The sequence below is a fragment of the Lipophrys pholis genome (assembly GCF_963383615.2).
Source record: "Lipophrys pholis genome assembly, chromosome: 2".
Taxonomy (NCBI): Eukaryota; Metazoa; Chordata; class Actinopteri; order Blenniiformes; family Blenniidae; genus Lipophrys; species Lipophrys pholis.
The window spans coordinates 20481834-20503645 of record NC_137636.1 but is presented as its reverse complement, the minus strand read 5'-3'; the positions used below and the strand labels follow the sequence as shown (position 1 = coordinate 20503645).

The following is a 21812-nucleotide window of genomic DNA, read 5'->3' as shown; positions in this document are numbered from 1 at the left end:
GCGCCCGGCGTGGGACATGAACCCACGACTTAGAGGTCGTTAGTCTCACGCTCTACCAACTGAACTAGCCGGGGGTTGTATGGTTCACATTTTGAAAAATTAAAGCAGGAACATCCTGCCGATTCATATATTCTCTCTGAAGAGAAACTTTTTCATGTTTACACATTTCTAAATGTTTATCAAACGGTTTCTTCCAGGGTGTGCTCGCTCATATTTACCACCGAGTTAAAATAACTGAAACTTGTATTCAACAACACCAGCTACTTAAAATCTGATGTGTTTTGTATTGAAATGATGAAGACAATCGGTGTCCTCTCTAAAAAGCTTGTTTGGATTAATTGAAGCACTTCAGGGATTCTAACTGCTTTGAATTGAGAAATTAAATCACACAAGGGTAGAATTTTTGGGTGAAAATGGCTTTACCTGAACTAATGTGTCACTGTGTATTTTGAAGTGCTGATAACACATTTCAGCTGAACTTAGAGCACACCTTTGTCTGTATTTTCTTTGCATATAATCTGTCATAACCCCCAAAAAATAACAAAAACACAGTAATACAGATAATCAACATTTATTAGTTTTTTTTTACTGTTTACAGTCTTTACACAGATCTAAATTCAAGCAAGTCTCAAACTTGCGAGCAAAACAAAACACGTCCTCCGCCGCCAGAGGTTGACCCGGCCTCGGCTGTGCCAGTATTGCACTCTGGGTAACGTAGGCACGGTGGCGATGAACCGACCGACGCCGCTGTCAGCAGGCCTGTGGCAGGAGGGAAAACCTCCTGCAGCTTCAACACAGTACTCTGGAGGCAGGATTGGAAGCATGCCACAGACTGAGTGGGGAAGTCTGGAAACAACAACAGAAAAGGCACAAGGAGCTACAATCCATCAATAAGAGAAGCGGCTCGGTCGCGGGACCTTTAATATCTAATCCTCCGTTTTTTTGGAAACAAAAGGTATTAATAAAAAATAGAATTAATTTTGGCTTTGTTCCCCAAGTCTTTGATCGGGACAAAATGTGTAGTGCTTTGAAAAATAGCATGACATATGTCAAATAAATGCTTTGTACAGAAATAAAGAAAGTTACACATTAGCTGGTTCACACGCACAGCCGTGGTCTAAGTGTCATATCCACTCGCCGTCCCTGAAGCACAAAAGCCGTCTCATGTTCAATCGTGGCAGTTTGGAGGGTACATGTGCACTTTGTTTCAGTAGTCTTTATGGCTTTTTCTCTCTCGTCAATGACGAGACCACACTGAGCCTGCACACACACACACACACATGCGCACACACACACACACACACGCAGCTGGGTCTGCACAGCGATAACACAACCAATTCAACAACAGAAGAGTCTCAATCTTGTCGTGGCAGAGAGCCAAACTTTACAAATACAAAGCGAAGATTATGAGGAAGTGGTTTGTACAGTCTCGGGCTTACAAAGGGGATTTGAATGGACTTTGATGTGTTGCTGCGTCCAGGTTCCACAAGCCAGCTGTTACAGCTGCTGCAGAGACACAGAAATGCTACATGCAACGTCCACAAAGGCGCTCGGCTGGTTCCTGTGTGGACAACCAAACTCCTTCAGAGGCTTCAGGAGTGTCGGGACAGGTGGTGTGTTTGTGGGGAAGAGCGAGATATTTTGTGGGTTTTCCATAAGGGGGGGGGGGGGGGGGGGGGGGCTGCGGGTCAGTTACAGAGGGCCAGGTGAACCTGCTGGCCGTAGAAATGGCGGTGGGAGCGCTCGGCAACAGCCCGGCTGGCCATCTCCTCGTTAGGGAAGGTGATCAAGGCCTCGCCGCTGCACTGCCCGCTGAAGTTATACAAGATGAAAACGGCGTCTTGCTGGAGCTGCAGAAAAAGGAACACAAAAAAAACAACCCAGAAACACACACTGATTAAAATCCTGGGATTTCATGCGGATGCAGCAGGAAGACACCAGGGGGAGCCCACAAGTCTGCGGCACCAGTTAAAGTCATGTCATCACACCAGTCTGGTGAGAAAGCAACAACAAGGGGAGATTAACGGGCAGAGCTGGAGGAGTAAGAGCAGAGAGCAGGCCGTTCTCGGAGGCCTGAAACCCAGAGGACGGCGCGACACCGGTTAGTCTGCATGCACACACATCCTGCACCAAAACCAAGCTCCATGGTCGTCTCCAGCAGAGTCCACAAAGCCTCTAATAAAGACGGACGATTTGACGACACATGCACGATAAATGATCGGGTTAGCCGACGGCACATTATGGGAGGAGCAGCCGCCGCAGGAGGAGGACAGGATCTGGAGCGAAAGCAGAGGAAGGAGGTCTGTGCCGGGAAGTGTCTGACAACACCGACGACTACAGGAAAATATACCAAGAAATCTCTACACCCTCGAGTGTGTCTCTGTGTGTATTTTTTTTCTTTCTTTATCCTCACAAATTAAATCCCCACCTGTAGAACGGTATTTCATTCTCGCTATGTGACATTTCTCCGTCGCCGCTGTAGGACAACACACACACGGAACCATCTTCTCGCTGCGGTCTTTACATTGCAAAGTGCAGCAAAAGTGACACTAATTATTAAATAATTAGACATTTGGCTTTTCCTGTAACTATGGCAACACCAAAACCAACCCGCTGCCTCTGAAGCGGTGCCAGTTATCTGACGGAGACGACGGCGTGTGTCACAAAGAGAAAATTATTCTATTGACGCACATGAAAAACCTGATTTTAAACACTACCCTATGTACTCTGGTGTTTTCTGCATTTCCACATACTTGGAGGATTGAGAAATGTGTGCTTGGTGACGTCTTCTGAAATGGTGCCACATTCAGAAGGAGCGTGCATTTGTGGGATGAGCAGCAGAGGATGTGGGTTGCACTAGATATTCTCTGCCAACGTCAAACCGGCTTTTCTTTGTCGGCTGGTTATCATTAACAATAATAATAATAAGCCAAGTATGATCATGATTTGTTTTTTTATCAGGAAATACTTCTCAGGGGACTGCTACAGATTGTTCATACTTACCTTAATTAAAAACACAATTTCTGAAGGTTAAGTAACCAAATTACACAATTTAAAGAAATGAAAGAGTTCAAGTTGAAACGTGCGTCATTAATTGATCAGACCCAGTGTTCAATCAGTGTTGACCGGGGGTTAGGGCAATTTAAAGTCAGCAGGCAAAAGCAGCAGGAGCACAAAGACGTTATTAAAGTCGAGGTGAAAGCCCCCCCCCCTCTCTCCACTGGGCCGCTCTGCTCCGGAGGCTCTTCTTACCTTGGCGTGACTCCCTAAAGACAGAGCCATTCTTTGGGCTGAATCAGACTCCTGGCCTGTTCGCTCATCTGAACCATGCCGCTGTACTCGTCAGGGGCGTACTACAGGTAGCATAATAATGAACACACAGTCAGTGCAGCAGGCCTCCGTCTCGCTTCACACATCACAGTACAAAGCTTCACACACACACACAACGACAACAACTGAAGAAAGGTGCAAGACAAAAACACACCAAAACGTCTAATGAGGCTTCACCGGGACTCTGTGGGGTAATTAGGCACTGGAATACATGTAAGGGACACTAGTGACGGTGTGGGAACTGTTGTCTCACCCAGAGCCACTGTCAGAGGCGCTACCACGCACGCACGCACGCGCGCGCGCGCGCGCACGCACACAGACACAGACACAGACACAGACACAGACACAGACACAGACACAGACACAGACACAGACACAGACACAGACACAGACACACACACAGACACACACACACACACACACACACACACACACACACACACACACACACACACACACACACACACACACACACACACACACACACACACACACACACACACACACACACACACACACACACACACACACACACACACACACACACACACACACAGTAGTTCAGCCAACAGTCAGAATACAATGAGTCCACCCCCCCCCACACACACACACAACATATTCCTGTCAGCATGTTACGTTTTCCAAAGTGCAGCACAGAATATGTTTGCCACTACAAATTATGAGATAAACAATGACGTGAGCTATAAAAGGCCCAAAGCAGATCCAACATCTTTGCCCCAACAACAACAACAACAACAACAACAACAACAATCCAGAACCTCCACCTCTCTCCCCCCTACACTGGCTGATTCTCTGCAGCCACACCTGTCAGGATTCATACCTGCTTCAGGGGACTCCACCTAGCTTGGACTGGCAGCAATAAATATGGGAAGCAAAGAAGAAGGGGGGAGAGCACAAGTGTATACATGTTGCTTAATTGAATAGTACAGTAACCTTTGTTTTTTGTATTCAACACAACCAATAGAATTGTGCTCAAGGGTCCAACAGCTGGAAACGTACCGCTGGGGTGCAAATTGTGATAAAACCTGAAAACAACATTAAAATCCACCATCACAGTGAATGAAAAATACATGTACATTTGAAGACTACACAATCCGGACCCCTCAAATAGCAAGCCTTTGCTGCACATATCTGCTCTTCAACATACTAAACATCAGCGGCCATGTGCTGACCTGGTATCCCTGGAAGAAGCTGAGGATGTCCTTGATTCCAGTATTGTAGGGCAGACCCTGCATTCGGACCAGGCCGCCCGGCTGGGGCAGAACAGGAGAGGCAGCAGCTGCAGCGTGGTGAGGTTGAGCTGCCACCGCCGCCGCCATCGCCCCTGATGGAGCTGCAAAGTAGCCCATTGTGGAGGGAGAGACTGGAGGGCTGGAGAGCAAATACAAAGCAGGGGAGAGTCAAGATATTAAAGAAAGGAATTTAAAAAAAAAAAAAAAAATCACAATTGAGTGACACGGTGCAGCTCGAGCCGTACTAACCTTGGATAGTAAGCGGTGTAGTTCATGTTCATGTTCATATACAGGTGGGGTTGAGGAGGGTAGTAGGCCAGAGTGTGAGCAGGGCTGTGTGTAGCAGCCTGAGGTCTGGGAGCAGCCAGCAGGGGGGGCTGATAGAGGGCAGCGTCGGGGAGAAGGGCGGGTGGGGTAGAGAACGCAGCGTAAGCCGTGGGTGGAGAGAGACCTACAGAGAGACACAGAACAGTGGACATAGAACCACAAAACATCACCAGGTCAACTCCAGCATGAACAATTACAAGAATAGATTACCTTAAATTAAATGGCGCCTGCAGCGAAAAGTGCATGTATTTGTTATTCAGTGTTAATAAGAAAAATCAGTTTCCTCTTGGAGCTAATCTAATCTTTATCAGCAGAACCGATATGAGCTGTAACTGAGCAAAGTACACAGTTAAGAGTTTTATTCAGCCGACACAGAGCTTCAGAGAAACCAATGTTACGCTGAGCCAGGACTTACTTATTTATAGATACTCAGTCATTGGTCCTAATAAATACTGAACAGTATTTGTCTACACATCGTTTTGAGCAACCACTCCTTGGTTGTAAACAAGATTCTAGCTGAGCGAAAATCAAAATCACGGCGATCCGAGGATTTCCTGACAGTAGAAATCTTGTTGGCGGGGTTAGCTCACAGGGTAGTTTGCAGGGCGGGGGGGAGAGGCCGCTGCGATTCAGGGTTCCTCCCATCAGGACGATGCTCATCTCCTCTGTGGAGCACTGAAAGACCTCGATGTATCGGTCCTTCATCGTCTTCTTGTGGCACTTCTGGGCCACCATGAACGCTTTGTCGGGTGACTTCATCTGGATGAAGGCATCGCCGGACGGCCGGCCCTGCAGACGGAGGACAAAACTCCCAGGGTAAATAGGAGCAGTCTCCGGATCACGTGCATGTGTGACTTAAGACAAAAAGATTTGTCGGCTTCATCACGGTTTTCTGCCACGGGGCCTATAAATGCCCCCCCCCCCCCCCGACTCTGACCTGTTGGTTGAGGACCATGTGGACTCCATGAGGTTTGATATCGACGGTGTGCTCAGCCATGAATTCCAGGATGTCTTCGATGCCAGCGGTGTAGGGCAAACCACGCAGACGTATACAGTCCCGAGTGCTGCAGGCTGCGGGAAGGAAGGGCGGTGTGGAAAGGACCGACACCGGCATGATGGGAGACGGCGGCAGCGTGGAGATCAGAGGGGCAGACATGTACCGGTTCAGGACCTGAAACACAAAGTCATTGAGGAGTCATGAGACGCAGACCACAGAGGTGAACTGGGTTTGTTTTTAACAAGCAGGTAAACAGACCACACTAAAGACTTGAGTCCTGCATCTTCATCTCATTATTTAAATGGTCCGAGCGGTCAGTGAAATTTAATGGAAATTCAAATGGTGTCATCAGTTGAGTATTTTCTCTCATCTGATTTACTGTCCGTCTCTGCTATACTTTCACACACTTCTCTTCCGCTTATTAATAAATGGAAGTCCAAACTGAACCCTTACAAATATTTAGACAGGAAACTTTTAATAATATAACGGCTTTAATAAAAGTGTTGGGACATAATTATGACTCGTGTCTTTTGCATCTCATATTACTGCAATTCCAGGCAACCCGAGTAGGTTTTTGTATACTATTAGAAAACTATGGTACGTTTTCCTTTTCATATCTCGCAGCCCATTAAGTTTTCTACATGGAATAGCAGAACACAAAATGATTTTTCCAGAGGTAGTTTTTAGATGGACCAGATGAAACATCCCCAGCGGCTTCATTATTCTTCAAAGTGGTTTACCTGTTGCACCTCAGCCGCCGTGCTGCGAAACAGCTCGATGTAACGCTTCCCCAGGATCTGTTTGTGCTTCTTCAGGGAATTCTGCGCGTACTCTTCACAAGAGAAGAGCACAAAGGCGTCGCCGGTGGGCCGTCCGTCAGGGTACTTGACAAAGAGCAGACCCTCAGCACCGTCTGTGACTGGGCTCTCAGGACCGAGGAAGGACAGCACTTCTTGGGAGGTGGCAGTGAACGGGAGCCCCCGCATGCGGATGATCACCTGGTTCTCCTTGGACAGGAACTGGGCCACCTCGTTAGATGTACCTGGAGTCACAGAGAACACCAGCTACACACCTTTGGAGCCTCTGGACAAGTTCTATTCTTATATCAAGTTGACAAGTTTCTATGCTAAACTTGCAAATGTGTTCAAGTATGAAATGAGATCCACCTGGAAAGACAAAATGTTCAGGATACCATGGTAACAGATCCTGGACGGCTGCCTGGTTACTAACACTGTCAGTGAGAAAGTCCCCACTTCCCACTCTCTGTCCAGAGTTTGCATGTTCAGGTTTCCTCCCCCAGTCCAAAAATATGAATTTGAGTTTAATTGCCCCTCAGCATATCTCTCTCTGTGTCTTGCCTGTGGCGGACTGGTGACCAGTCCAAAGATCAGGATCTCGACTCCATCCCCCTCTGACGGTGTAGACAATGGAGAGGTTGTTCATATTTAACGAGGTCAGAGTCTTTATCAGTCGATCAGATTTAGAGTCCACGATACAGAGAGGAAAAAGTTAAAGAAACTATTTGCTGTACAGCGTTGTTTCTACGAAGCCGCTCCTTCACATACAAATATACAAATATTCCCATGCTTGGCTTCAGGTTGATGAATGCTATAGTGTAGTGTCTGCGGGAACTATCTGCCTAAAGTCCAGTCCGCTGTCAATCTGTATTGATCTTAACTCATCTGAGTAAAGTCCACAATCTGACGAGCTGCCACTAAGTTATCTGCCTCACACTGTGTCTTTGTTGGCCGTCTCTGTCCCGTGTTACTGCTGGCTGCACCTCAATGGTCCACGGGCCTCAGGCCCTGCTTTTGTCTCTTCACGCCCCCTTTTTATCAGCACCGAGTTGCTCCTTTCACCAGGCGTCAGCCCTCTCTGCCTCGGGGGAGTGGGGCTGCAGGCTGAGCTGAACAGGTGAGCTGCTGTGAGCTCGGAGTGAAATTTCTCTCCAACCAGCCTCTGAGGATTTGGCCCACGGAAAAGGAGGCGAGGGGGCGACGGGGGAAGCGCCTCACAAAGAGGCTTTCATGAGACGGAGATAAGCTGCCACAGAGTCAGTGGGATGAGGCAAAGACACAGGTAACAAGAGAGAAACCCAAAGAGCAAAAAGAGGTCCTTCCTTTCATAGACGCTGAAGGACTGCACTTCCACAGATGTAAGCAGTAAGACAAGAGGCTTGTTTCTCCCCCTGCCTCAAAGATGCAGGAAAGCCACGAAACAGAATATTACCTCCCACTAACAAAAAGTCCCTCTGTGACCATGCAAACAAAGTAAGACTATAGGAGAGACAAAAACTAAATATGAAAACTGACCCCCGGCAATCTTGAGAAATTCCTCTCCAGTGGCCTTGTAGACCTGCAAGAGAAAAGACAAAACTGCCTTCAGCCTTAAAAAAGAGGTTCACTCGTAAAGAGGGGTAACGCAGAGCTCCAGATCTTTAGCATATCAGTCCCAGGTGCCCAGCTTAAACCATCCGAATAAACACTGAAACTAACCTCGATGTAGCGGCTGCCCATGTGATGTTTGTGGCGCTCCAGAGCCAAGTCTCTGTGCTCAGAGTTGATGAAGCGGACTAAAGCTTCCCCATTCCTCCGGCCCTGAGCGTTGAGACACAGAGCCACGCCACCTCTGAAACACACATGTACAAACACCTTCACGAGAGCAGGCATGGAATATGGATCCATCACATTTCCCATTTGTTTCACTCCACCTTCACTCTCTGTGCAATGTGTGTCTCCCCCACATGAGTAGTGGGAACAGTTCAGCACTGAGCTGATTCTAATATCCTAGAGGACTCGTGAACAGACCAGCGGAGGGAGCCTTTTGTGTCTTTTACATTTCATTGAAATCAAAGAAATAACCATCTGAACAAAACGTCACCCTGACTTAAAGACTTGCGTTTGAATGCAGTTGCTGTTAGAGGACAACATACTTGGCAATATTGAGTCCTTTAAAGAAGCGGGCGATGTCTTGGTCTGAGGACTGCCATGGAAGCCCCCGCGCTCTGATCACAGTCTCACTGTCCACGGGCTCCGTCTTACTGCTGCATTATGGGGGAAAACAATTATGACTCACATTTCAGGCATTAAATTGCAATGAGAAACTTCTTGTTAGTGAATATCACTGAACCTTTTTTTTTTTCTTTTTCCCAATGTTTCTTTAAATGATAAGTTAGAACAAAAGCCACCAACACCATCTCTCTTGTTAAGTTGGGACAAATTGGCTGCAGGTTGCAGACACAGAGGCCACTCAGTCAGAGCTTAAACCACAAACATACTCCCATGATTAAATGTCAGAGGGTTGTCAAGGTGACAGGCTTTTAGCTTTCTGAGAACAGCGGGATTTGGTGCCCTGCTACTAGATATCCAGGTAAGCACTTGATGGCAAAGTTGGGACAGCTTTAATAACACACTTGTGGCTTCCTTGTTGCTGTAATCAATGCTACAAGCTGGAGGTCTGAGATGTGAATGCAGTCGAGTTGTCGGCCTGAAGCAGCACTGCTGGCTAAACACACCGAGAGGTAGAAAGTGTGTGTTCGTCCGTACCACGTGCCAGAGTCGAACTTGTACTTCACCATTTCCGCACAAGAGAATTTGTGATCTGAAAGAAAGTCACAGGATTAAATTTGTTGTTGGTCAAAGTCCCGTAACACAGAGAGAGAAAAAAAACAGTTTTGCAGTGTTGAGCACTCTTGCATTCCTCCGACTCATCACACCCAAAGACATATTTCACCGTTATTAGAGGGACAAAGCCAGAGGGGACTGCCTCAGTCAAGATGGAAAATATCAGATTAAAGCCTGATTTATCTGGAGTCATCTGACTCGTGTGCAGTAAAATGTCTCATGACAGAAAAGACTTTCTGCTGATGTGTCGGATCACAGTAACAAAAAATTTAATAATAATAAAAAAAATAATAATAATAATAATATATATATATATATATATATATATATATATATATAGCACTTGAGAATTTATGACTCATTACGATTTGAATAACAATGAAAGCATTTCCACAGCTTTAAACCAAGATGTTCTTTCAGGGAATGTGCAACAAAACAAAGACAACTTCAGCTCAGAGGAGTTTATCGAAAACTTTAAAAAGAAGGTTCACACCCCACTTTCAATACAAGCAAGGACCTGGAATGCCTTCAGTGTGGGATAGTTCGAGGAGAAAAGAGGTGTCGGTACTCACTGTGGGGCTCAGCCAGGATGCAGAGTATGAGCTGCACCATGCTGCTCACCTCCGTCGCCCCAAACAGCTGCTCCGACACCGCGGGAAGCCCGACGACTGTGCACCCAGTTAAGGCATGCTGACCGGTTTAAGCTGGTTTTTTTCATCAACTTGTTCCAAGCGACAGACAAATATTGGAAATATTCTGATTTGTCAAAAAGGCCCACAAAGGATACATTCCAACATGGAGGCAAGCGTGAGCTTCTGCACAGGGCCGGCGTTTGGACAGCATTTTAGAAACTCCTTTCTCACGTCTGAAAATGTAAAGAAACATTCTGGGAGGACCAGATTCTGCACAAAAACAACAACAACAAAAAATTAATTTGTGCATCAGTAAGACCTGTTCATTTGGAAATCTAACATGGACACCGGTGACCGAGAAAAGATCTTTGCATTAATGTGTTTTAGTATAAACACTAACTTGGGTTATTCTAAAAAGAGCAAAAATGTAACATATAAGAGAATGACTCATAAATGCAAGACCAGGCCCACATAAATAAAATCCTTTTAATTATCCAACACCAGCACGGCGTTAGAAAATAACTAGTTCAATTGGATGAGATTCCATATGTGGCACACTTGTAAACTTTACAGACAGTTAATTGAGCGACGGAGCAGATTAATGACCTTCTTGGAGGCTTCAGGATGAAGAGCCTGTCGAATGATGTTGGGACTGTTCACACACAGTGTGTAGGAGCTCCTGCCGAGTAACTTCACTTCTGAGGACACCGTCTGCTGGAACTGCATCGAGAAACGGAGAGAAACCGGATTAAGGACAGGAAGGCAGAACTGTCAATGTCGGGTAAATAGAAATAGCAGACACGCCGGTTCATACGGAGTTTAAAAGACTTGTAAGGATTTAAGAAGTATCTAAAGGACGGAAAGTGAAGGTTTTCATGCTCTTGACGTTTGACTGATTGTCACGAGGAGTGAGTCTCGTCCAACAGGTTCTAGCGTTTGCTCAGAGGGAGGGGGGGGGCAGACAAAGGAATGGAATGATCACACCACTAATCACCAGGATCACAGCTTTTCTTTCTTTGCACAAACCAACAGACAAGATCACAAAACATCCCACACAAGTCCAACCTGCCCGTCTCCAGTTCACTGTGACGGGGACACCATCCGAAATACCAGCACCTCCCACATACTGCGTGTTCTTTTACATAGAACACGCAGTATGGCCAGGTGTGTTGTGTCAACCTGTTGTCGGAGTGCTCTGTCAACATGCATGAAACCTCACTACGACTCGCATAATGAGGTCATTAGGATTTCAAAATGATTTGAAATCACAACCAAATGCTACATTTTTTTAATGTTTGACACATCCATTGCATTTAAAGGCTCCTACACAGTTAAAGTATTATTAGCTTTACACTGTGCAACAAGGACTTCATGAACTTGGGTTTTACGGGACAACTGTCAATAACATTGTCACTCTACTGATCTGGAGGTGAAGACCTTATTTCAGTAAAGAAGATTATCCTGTACATCTCTGGTGCTTTGAGGATGTAAATAAAGTCAACAAACAAGTAGATTGTTTAGCATTTTACTTGCTTGGGAATCGGAGTACTGTTCTTTTGGTGAAGCACTGGCGTCACTTTGAGAAGGGAACCCTGAGATAATAAACTCAGGCCATCTGTGGTTGAACCTATTTCACCTTCAAATGCAAGATGCCTACATAGTATTCGGAGCCTTTTGTAGTTCAGTTTCATGCTCAAAGGCACTCCAACACATCAACAGAGCGACTTGAGGGGGAAGGAACCACCAACAATTGGATGGGAAGATAACAAGTTCCCCTGACAAGATCCAAATCTGATTTGGACAAAGTCTGCCATCAACATATGGAGCACTTATTAAAATCATTGCTATTAAGCTTTATTGTTAAAACAAGTCGATCTCACTGGAGCAGAGCGAGTGTCATGATTGATGGTTTTAATAGCAGCAGAAATAAGCTGAAAAGCAAAGTGAGTACAATCCCCAACTTTCTCCAAAACCTGGAGCCATGCTGATTACATCAGAGCCACTTCTGGGAGCTCTCCCACTTTCTCAGGTGTAAGTTACCAGCTTCACTTTCCCCGATGAGGAAATGGGACTTTTCCCACCTCTCACAGCTACTCATGAATGCACCGTCATATCCACGTGTCTGACATTGGATGAATGTGTTTTAGCCAGGAAGCTTGTCGCAGGGCTTTTGTGAAAATGTGAACTAAATCTCAGACGCAGTATCGGCAGATCACTGCATTGTAAAATCACCCTGACACTCCTCTAAAGCCACATGGCCTCGAACCTCTCTGGACAATCAGGGCCAGGCAATATGGAGTCAAACCTGAGACCGGATCATTTATTCCTCACTTCACCAGTGTGTTGGGCTCCGTTCTTTTGACCCGACAGACTCAAGACCAGCGGGGTAAGAGCAGCTGAACCATCATGAAACTCAGAGGCTGAGAAGTTTCACAAGGCCACTGGCAATATATGACAGACCTTCAGGTGGTGGGGGATGAGTATTAGAAGTGCGTGCCGGGGCACGCTTTTTAACAGCTGGGGAGACACACCGGACTAGTTGGTGGCAGCAAAGACGTGTTAACATGGGACAAATCCTTTTTGGCTTAGCAAGCGGGAGGTTCCGGGAGGAGTGGAGAAAGACACCGAAGAGTTATTAAACATTGCAGTCAAAACAGCAGAACAGTAAATGTCATGACACAAATCTCTACACTACCATGTCTCTTGGTCTGAATGAAGTCTCTCTCACTTTACCTTGTAAATGTTGACATAGTTTCACTTTGTCTTAGCTGAAGCTTTACGGAACACTGGCACAAGGTTTTTATTTCAGGCATTGCAAAGAGTTTAGAGAACACAACAACCTCCTGACCAGATGTACCACACAAGCTATGACATTGGTAAGTTTTCTAGATAACCTTGGGAGCCCATTGGACACTCAGGACTAATATTTGCTCATAGTTGTGCATACAGCTCCACCTTGGCCTTTTACTGAAAGTGGATTAGTGAGAAGAAAAAAAAAGAAGCAAATGTCAGCGCAATAATAGCAACACACCCTCGTTTTCATTCTGCTCGGCATTAAAAACTATTTACTCGTGTGTTTTTGAAATGCAACTAAAAAGCTATACATTTAACAAAAGTAACGAAGTGGCGCTAAATATCGGTATGTATAATAACGCTCCTGTGCTTGTGATAATACAGAATTTATTCGAGTTATTAAGGCAAAAGACTTCAGGGTGAAATACTGCTGGTGCAACTCTCCTTCTGAATAGCATTTCCACAGATGAGGGGGAGGAACTGGCCTTTGAACATGGCCCTATCAGAGTTTGCTCTCCACTGTAGCTGGACTGTTTGTTTCTGTCACCACCGCCTTACCTCACCTCAGCATACAAACGCCGATAAGAGCAGCAGGGAGTGCTCGGCCAGGCCCCACCGGGCCAGTGTGAACACCGGCACTTCCACCACAGGGCATTCTGTGGCACAATGTGTGCGACACAACATTTGTGTCTTTGGTCACAGACACAAACAATTAAGAGTGCAAGAATTACTAATATAGCATGACGCCTTTTCGCGAAAATGTACAACGAACAAGATTCGAGCACCATTTTAGTACGTTTTTAAGCTTCTGGTAATCTGACGTTCATTCAACAGAAGACAACGTGTGGTCCTGCCAACTGAGGACGGAAAATACAAACAACTTCTGGAGCAATGTTTACATCTTTCACATTCTTGAACGTTGAAAAAACATTTTTTTTAAAAATGCATGAAACACTGCCTACATTGCTGGACGTTGAAAAAAAAAAATCAAAGAGTCCATGCAACAAATGCAAAAAGATGAGAAGGGCTAAATGAAATGTCTGCAAAATGACAATTTGAGGTCATTTTGACGCCATTGCAGACTAAATAAACTCACACATAAATGAGCCACAGATGAAATCCCAAGGCTCAGAAACATTGAACCATTCTTTTTTAAAACTCAATTCCACATTTGAAGGCCCACTTTAAATGGTTCTACACGTGTTCCTGAGAACAGCTCCATCGGCGTGCAGCATCATGAGGGAAAACAATGTCAAGTAAGGGGATCGGAGAACTAAATTGTAGCAGCAGGAGATCACAAAGATCTTCTCCTCTAAACTGCATCATTTGTGCAGACAGATTGGGCAAAGGCCACATTTCTTAAAGGAGTCGATAGACGAATCAATAAAAGTCTGCTGATTCTCTCCGTCACGGTTTACTCACTGCACTGAAAAATCTTCTGATTAACTTAATTCTATGAATTTACTTGCAGTCAAAACCATATACTTGTTGTAATGTTTGTCTTTTTTAAGTGGCAATAACATGACGACTTCTTCTTGACCAGCGGACAGAAAGTGTTGATGATCTGCAAGAAGTTAATGATTGATTGGTAAATGATTCGAGTCATTTTATGAAGCTTTTTGCTGAAATATTGAAGCTCATGTTGTGTAAAACCATTAATGATGAGACTCATTTTGGTAAAAGTGTCACAACGTGGCTGCTTTGTAAATAGAATCCAATATTGATGGCACACAGATCAATCTGCAGTCTATAGAGTTCTGATTGAGCGAAAGGTCTCGTCTGCAAGAGGCCACGATGTTTCAGTTTCACAACGTGTGTGGAGTATCACATGCAACCTTTCACAGGCTGCAACACGCCGTCAACGTCCCAGCCCAGCCCGTGAAGTGAGGCTGTCATATAATGACTACAGGCACTGGCGCTCAGAGACGAATATCCAATGAAGGCTCATCCAATTTCTTTGAATGCTCTCGCGCGTCTCACGGCGATCCCAACAACTTATGCTGAACAACGCGAGATTGAAGACTACGATGGGGTTAAAAGAAACTAAAAATCAAGTCAAACGCAGTGTTTTCAGTGTGTACGCTCTCAAGTTTATGATTCTAATTGGTTTAAGTTGATCAGAAGAGATTTGTGCAAAATGTGGCAGTGGTAGGAACAGGCTACAGAAACTGTTTTTTACACCAAAAAAATAATGGCATTCGTGACGCATGTAAAACGTCAAGCATCCAAAAGCTAAATGTCACATATTCACCACCACAGGTTCAACCCGACAGGACAGCGAGGATCCGAGTGTTACACAGCCATGCTAATGTCCACCACCTTTATGAATCTTTCACCAAGGGAAGGCAACAGACGTCCTTGAGGCCACTGACCGCACAAGTCAATACATCAAGCCCACCAATAAAGAGGCAGCTGCCCCGTTTCCTCCAGCCACTGAATAAATTGAAACGGGCCCCAACATCCATAGCAAACAACTGTGAGCCGCATGGCTCCTAACATGCTGCAATTTGGAAAAAATCTCTAGCTTTTAATTGCTGTATGTATCAAGGGTAACAACGGACAGCCACCTGTAACACAAAGGTATGAAAAGGACAAACTGATTTCTGGGTTAATGTTTGAAAGTTCAGCACACAATCCGAACTCCTGTGGCTGAAGCTGAAGTCCCACATAAACCCAGAGCAAAATAGCAGGAGCATGAAGGCGACTCTCCAGAAGCCTCAGCGAGAAGGTTAAGACGACAAATACGTTCGATTACCCGAACGAGTTTGCCAACGCCTGCGTTACACGCAGACCACAGCGGCGCTAATGTGTAAGCCAACAGAGTGATGAGAGGTTTGGCAACTACAAGATAGGGGTGGGGAGGAGCAGAAAATGTGCACCCATTGCAAACAAAAACTCTTGGCTCGACGTTGGCTGAAAAACACGTTTGGCAACATAAGTAGTTTTGTCAAAACACACCTCGAGACGGGGAGTGAGCAAATTCAAGTCTTGGTCAAAAATAAATGCTGAAAACGAAGCCCCAGGAACAGCCCCCCCCACCCTGTCTGTCGCATACCCTAAAACAGAGGTGCGGTCACAGGTAAACGTTCTGCTTTCCAGATGTCTGCAGCATGCATCAGGCCGAGGCAAGACGAGACCTGTGGCTGCTCCTTATCTCCAGACACCCCGGGCTCTGCCCATCCTCAGCTCCTACAAACTGTCAGCCGCGTTTAACCGTCAGGCCAAACCAATGACACATCCCGACCAGGTGGAAGACCATTTTCTTTTTTTTTTCTTTTGCGAAAAGGTCACATTTGAAATTTGACACTCTTCACATTACTTTACAGCTTAATACCCAGTCAGACTTGTCGTGTCACATCTTGCCCCAGGCAAAGGAGGAAAGTTTTTGTTTTTAATCATCGTAATGGCTGAGAGATGATTTTATATGATCAAGCCAGGGCCATGAAGAAGTGGTTAAAAAGGGATTTAATGTGGAGATGTGATCCTCACTTGTTGCAGGACTTTGTCCAGGGGCTCGGCGTTGATGAGGTCGTCCACAGTCAGTCCCGTCTCCTCTTTACACTGGTCTGCCAGCTCCAAAGTGTCCGGCTTTACAAAACATTTATGGAGCTTTCCAACCTGTGAAGAGATTCAGCATGTCATGGTGCAGAATAAATCGTGAGGATTAAAAAAAAAAAAAAAAAAACATAAACAAAACATGTCTGATTGAAGGTAAATTACAGGTTGTACCCCTTCACTCACACACACACACACACCCACACCGACACACACACACCCACACACACCCCCACACAAACACACACACACAGGAAAAGAACTAAAAAAAAAGAAATTGACAATGTAGTCACAAACAAGCACTTATTGATCAATAAAGTCTTGTTTTTAAGGAGAAGCTGACATGCTAAACCAAATAGGTGTTTTATTTTCTCTCCATTTGGTGAGTAGACATGAAATTTGGGACTCACACCTGTGAAAGGTGAGTTAGCACAGCACGAGAGGAGAAGCAGGACACACACACACACACACACACACACACACACACACACACACACACACACACACACACACACACACACACACACACACACACAATGTTGATTCAAACGTCACTACAGGAAGACATTCAGCCACAAACACTCTGGCTACACACGAAAAAAAGATAAACCGTACAACGAAAGGAAGGGTCAGGAAGAAGGTCCGTACCTTTTTCTCATGAAGATCCACAATTTGCCACACCAAGAGAATTATTTCCCTCTCATCCGAACCCAGTTTACCCCCATTTGCACCAGCTGTTGCCCCAAAGAACACCACCAGAGTATCACTGTGCGAAGCCATCAGGGACCACAAGGGTAAAAACTACAATTAAAGCAAAGATTAAAATAAAAATAACACGAGGGTTCACCTTTTCCAAGTGATAAGAAGAGCGAACAAAAGGGCTGGAAACTCAATTGAGATAAACGGAGAGAGAAACAGGGGGGATTATTTTCAGAGGAGCCACGGAGGAGTTTGCGGCAAGAGACTCTACCTGTTGCTGTACTTGAGTGTGCTCTATCCAGAGATACTGGTTTAACTGGTAAAAAAGGGTGGAAATCCGTGTCGCTTTCACACGAACTCCATAACAAGCCCAGGGAGGGTTTTTTTTCTTTTCTTTTTTTCTTCCCTCTGCTTTCTGTTTTTTTCTCGGGCGAGTTACCTGTGTGGCTCCTAGAGGGCCACCGGCGCCGTCTATTGGCTGGTTCGCAAAGGTAAGGGCGGGACTCCGTGGGAACTCTGTCATCTCATTGGTGGATCCGTTCTGCAGATTCAGGAAGTACTCTGCTTGAGAAGTCCTGCTCCGCCTCCATGAGGCCACACAACACCTCGAATGTCCTGCCTTTATAGATATAATCGTACATATAAGATCATTATTCCAACCGACGCATCAAAAAGAGACTAAAGAAGTAAATCAGGGCTCTTCCACAGTTATTCACACGGTCAATATGCCAGACTTAAAATACAAAATCATTAAAAACAAAACAAAAAGTAAACTATTAATACAGAACACATATTCTGTCTTTTAACTTAAGTTTTTAACTTTTTCAGTGCTTGAAAAAGTGCAACAACAACAACATTAACTAGTACACAACCATGTGCACGTCATAAGTTTAATATTTTCTGCATTTTTAGTATTTCATAAGTTGTGGAATGGAACAAGGCTGTTTCAAATAAAATGCATTTCTGTGTTCATTTTAATCCTTTCATAAAAAAATCAATGAAAGAGTATTCATCATCTTATGCATTCTATAATCCTGAACATTTTTATTTGTAGCACATTGGAAATGTCTGATTCACAAGTTAGTTGACCTACATGAGCCTACAATCATATTATTTTTTGAAGTGGCTGGAAATTTAAAGCAGTTGACTAAATGACGAATCAATTTGTGTTCTGAAGGCACTTCATAAAGGACGAGTTGAACCCTGTGTATCTAAAGTATACCTACTGTAGTGAATAGCGAGAGGATATTCAGATTTAGTTGGAGTTAATTTATAATTTTAGTGAGATGCTTTAATAAAAGTTCATAAAATATTAAGTAAACATCAAAGACCAAAATGTAATGGTCTCAGTTTTATTGGCAGTAGGATAGATATTTAGAAGAAGACATTTTACCATCTAACAAAAATTGTCAGCTCATTTGAAATTTTGGGGCTCCAACGTATCCCAAAGCACACATCCCTGACTTTTGCTGTATTTCTATTGACATCTAACAAAATGATACCATATATAGTCCCTCCCACATTGAATGCTTTGTGTTTATACCCTGTCAGATGATATGTTCATTGTTTTCATTACCGGCTCTACTGCCCCTTTATTGTACAAAAAGATGATAAATTCACACATAATCACAGAATTTCTTTCACTGACTCACTGTGCAGAAAACTGCATTATTTGCACAGTTAAAAAGGGAACCAGTAAACACAGTCATATGTTTGTGAGGTTTACCTATTGATATCTAAAATGGAATAAATGGTAAATATTGTGGGAACCTATAGCTCCATTTTGGCTCATTCAACATCAGCAACACAAAAACCTTTAGCACCATTTAAATTGAGCAGGTGAGAGAGACTACTGTCAACAATATATACTGAACAAATTAGCAGCATCTCTTGAACTCGTCACAAATGCTGCAGTCGAAATCCTTATACATACACAGAAACTTATACATCCAGTACTCAAATCCTTTCATCAACTCCTCGTCAAAGGTGCAGTTCCCACCTTAGCCACAGGGAGGAAGTGGAGGCCAGGTGCAGTAGAGGCACAGGCAAAGTCCAGTCTGAGACACAGGGACATAGTGGGTCATGTCCAACATGGCAGAGGGGGCCTTGGCTTGGGTGCAACAACAACCACATGGCAGAAGGCTCGTCCAGTTGAGCGCAGGCGAATGGTGATTGAGGAGGTGTGCCAGAGCTGTGTCCCATGCCAAGCATGGCCGCTGGATGAGGTGGGAAGGCGAGAAGAGGAGGAAGATCACTTGGAGTGAGCTGTGGAACATGTAGGCTAATATGCTGAGCTTTACCATCAGAGAGTAATCACCAATGCCATGCCTCAAGAAGCCCAGACTACCATCCGGCCACCTACATCGTTCTTATGGAAAAGGGAGAAACTGCCAACCAACCGATTTCATCATTGAGCTGACAGGTATACGTGCTTAATACTTAGACTTAAAATGAGGAGAAACATACTATTTAATTAACGTCACGTGTCCTTACTGGTTGGTGGAGTTTTCACGAGTCTTTGGCTCATTTCCCAGAATACTATGTGTTGTTTTTCTTGACACTCCCTTCTTTGCCCGCAACGAGCCAGGAGGCTATTGTGAATGCAAGGCTTTTTCTTTTGTTAGTTCACCTCCTTTCACGCTGGTAAATCCCCACCAATCCTCCAACCTCATGCACAATTCCTTGTGTCTTCTTGGAGTGGGACCACTGTTTCCTGTCAAACTTGTCTGATTACTGGATGGACACGCAGGAAAATGCTTGAGCTGAAATCGTAGACGCATCATGACATTCCAAAACAAAAACAGAAAAAGTACACTTGTCTTTGTAACGTCACATTATGTGTATGCCCTGCTTGTGGCATGGAAGTGACAGGGTGAGTCTTTTCTTTCAGCAGGTGTTATTGGAAAGAAAAGTGCAGTAGCTGTATTAGCCACCACTGTGCCATGAAAATAACTTAATTTGGCATAAACACCCACTTCGGTGTGAATTGGAAGACCCTCAGAAGGCCAAAAATATCACCACATACAGTCTGACTGACATTTCAGGATATCCTAAATCTCATTCTGTGATATGTCTTTAAGCTTGGATCAAGAGATGGGTTACATTTAAGGCAAAAAATAAATAAATAAAAATAAGCCCACACTGTCACAGGAGAATGAGACCTTCATCAATTTAGTTTTATCATAATATGTCAAAGTATTTTAAACATGCTATTAAGGGAATATATATATATATATATGTATTTATGTATATATATATATATATATATATATATATTTCCGTGTGTGTGTGTGTGTATGTGTGTGTGTGTGTGTGTGTGTGTGTTTTCGAACACATTGCATAATTGCGGTTTTTTTTTTCATTTCTATCGTTTCTATGATACAAAAAGTCAACATAGCCCCATAGGAATAAGCAAATGAAAGGCAAAGGCCACAATTAGCAAACACAATATTGCTGATGCTGCTACAAATACTAGCTGCTTCCTCATTCTGTGAGAAAATGTCTAGCATGTCTCAGTGTCAGCTCTGTCTTCTTGTGTGATCTCATCTTTGTCACTCCCTTTCTTAGCTGTAATTTTCCCCTGTCACAGAGGAAAATATCTTCAAAAGATCTGACAGATTGATGAGTGCTGTCATGATGGGTTCATCTGTCACTTCGTAGTATTCTCTATTAGCCAGGTGAGTGTTGCAACAAAGATCGAGGAAATGATTGGAAACGCGAAAGTCAGATTTTTGCCACCTTTGAAATGGAATTTTCACTGAAATGTTTCTCATCCGAAAGGTTTCAGTGATAATGAGATAATCCACTGAGCAAAAAGTGGTTCTAAACACGTTATATCTATACATGCAGAAGACGTCCTCAGAGGGCCCATGAATGAAAGTTTTTTAGACATCTTTCTTGGACGTTGTATTTACGTCTTGTCTGGACGTCAATGAAAATACGTTTAAAAAGAATGAGGACAGGTGATCAGTCTATCACAGGACACACATATAGGGGGTATTTAGCATTATCAATTACAATGACATGCATATTTCTGGAATGTGGTAGGAAACCAAATTATCCAGGGGAAACCCATGCACACACAAGCAAGCACCACAAACACCTCCAGCTGGAATTGAAACCTCAACCTTCTGTCTGTGAGGTGAGGGCACTAGCCATTGCGCCAATGAGACATTTTATAATGATAACTGACAGTGCTGATTAAACATTTACTCATCTACATAGTTGTATTCACAAGATGAAAGGTTATCAAAGTGGCGAGTTTCTCCGTGGAGACTTAAAACGTTCAATGCCTTGCGACCAAAACAAGAAATGGTCATAACTCATAGACACACATAGACATCGTGCAGTCCACATTAAACTTCACATGCTGTCTCCTCTTGCCTGTCGTGATCTACTTCCCTCATTATTTTAATGACAAATCAGTAATTATACAGGCAGTTGGACTTGTGACCCGTCTCTTTCAACTGATTCTGGTTGTCTTAGAAGTCCAGAATTCTTATGTGTCATTTGTCAACTAGTTCTGTCTGTCAAATAGATGTCCCGGTTACGATCCTGGTCGGATGGACGTCTCTTGGACATCTATGGACGTTGCTTGCTCAGT

The 21812-nt window shown here is 44.3% G+C and overlaps 1 protein-coding gene across 1 annotated transcript; it reads right to left on the bottom strand.

Moving 5' to 3' along the window:
- Positions 1-556: 556 nt before the first annotated feature.
- On the bottom strand, positions 557-17505 carry esrp2 (epithelial splicing regulatory protein 2). The gene is made up of 16 exons (XM_080493484.1): positions 17159-17505; positions 16445-16573; positions 10769-10882; positions 10318-10432; positions 10103-10198; positions 9453-9507; positions 8840-8950; positions 8403-8535; positions 8220-8262; positions 6648-6949; positions 5848-6081; positions 5501-5699; positions 4833-5034; positions 4524-4722; positions 3253-3353; positions 557-1850 (listed from the first exon to the last, which is right to left on the bottom strand). The coding sequence occupies exons 1-15, from the start codon at positions 17288-17290 to the stop codon at positions 3267-3269; spliced, it is 2151 nt and encodes a 716-aa protein (XP_080349610.1). The 5' UTR covers positions 17291-17505; the 3' UTR covers positions 557-1850; positions 3253-3266.
- Positions 17506-21812: the final 4307 nt, after the last annotated feature.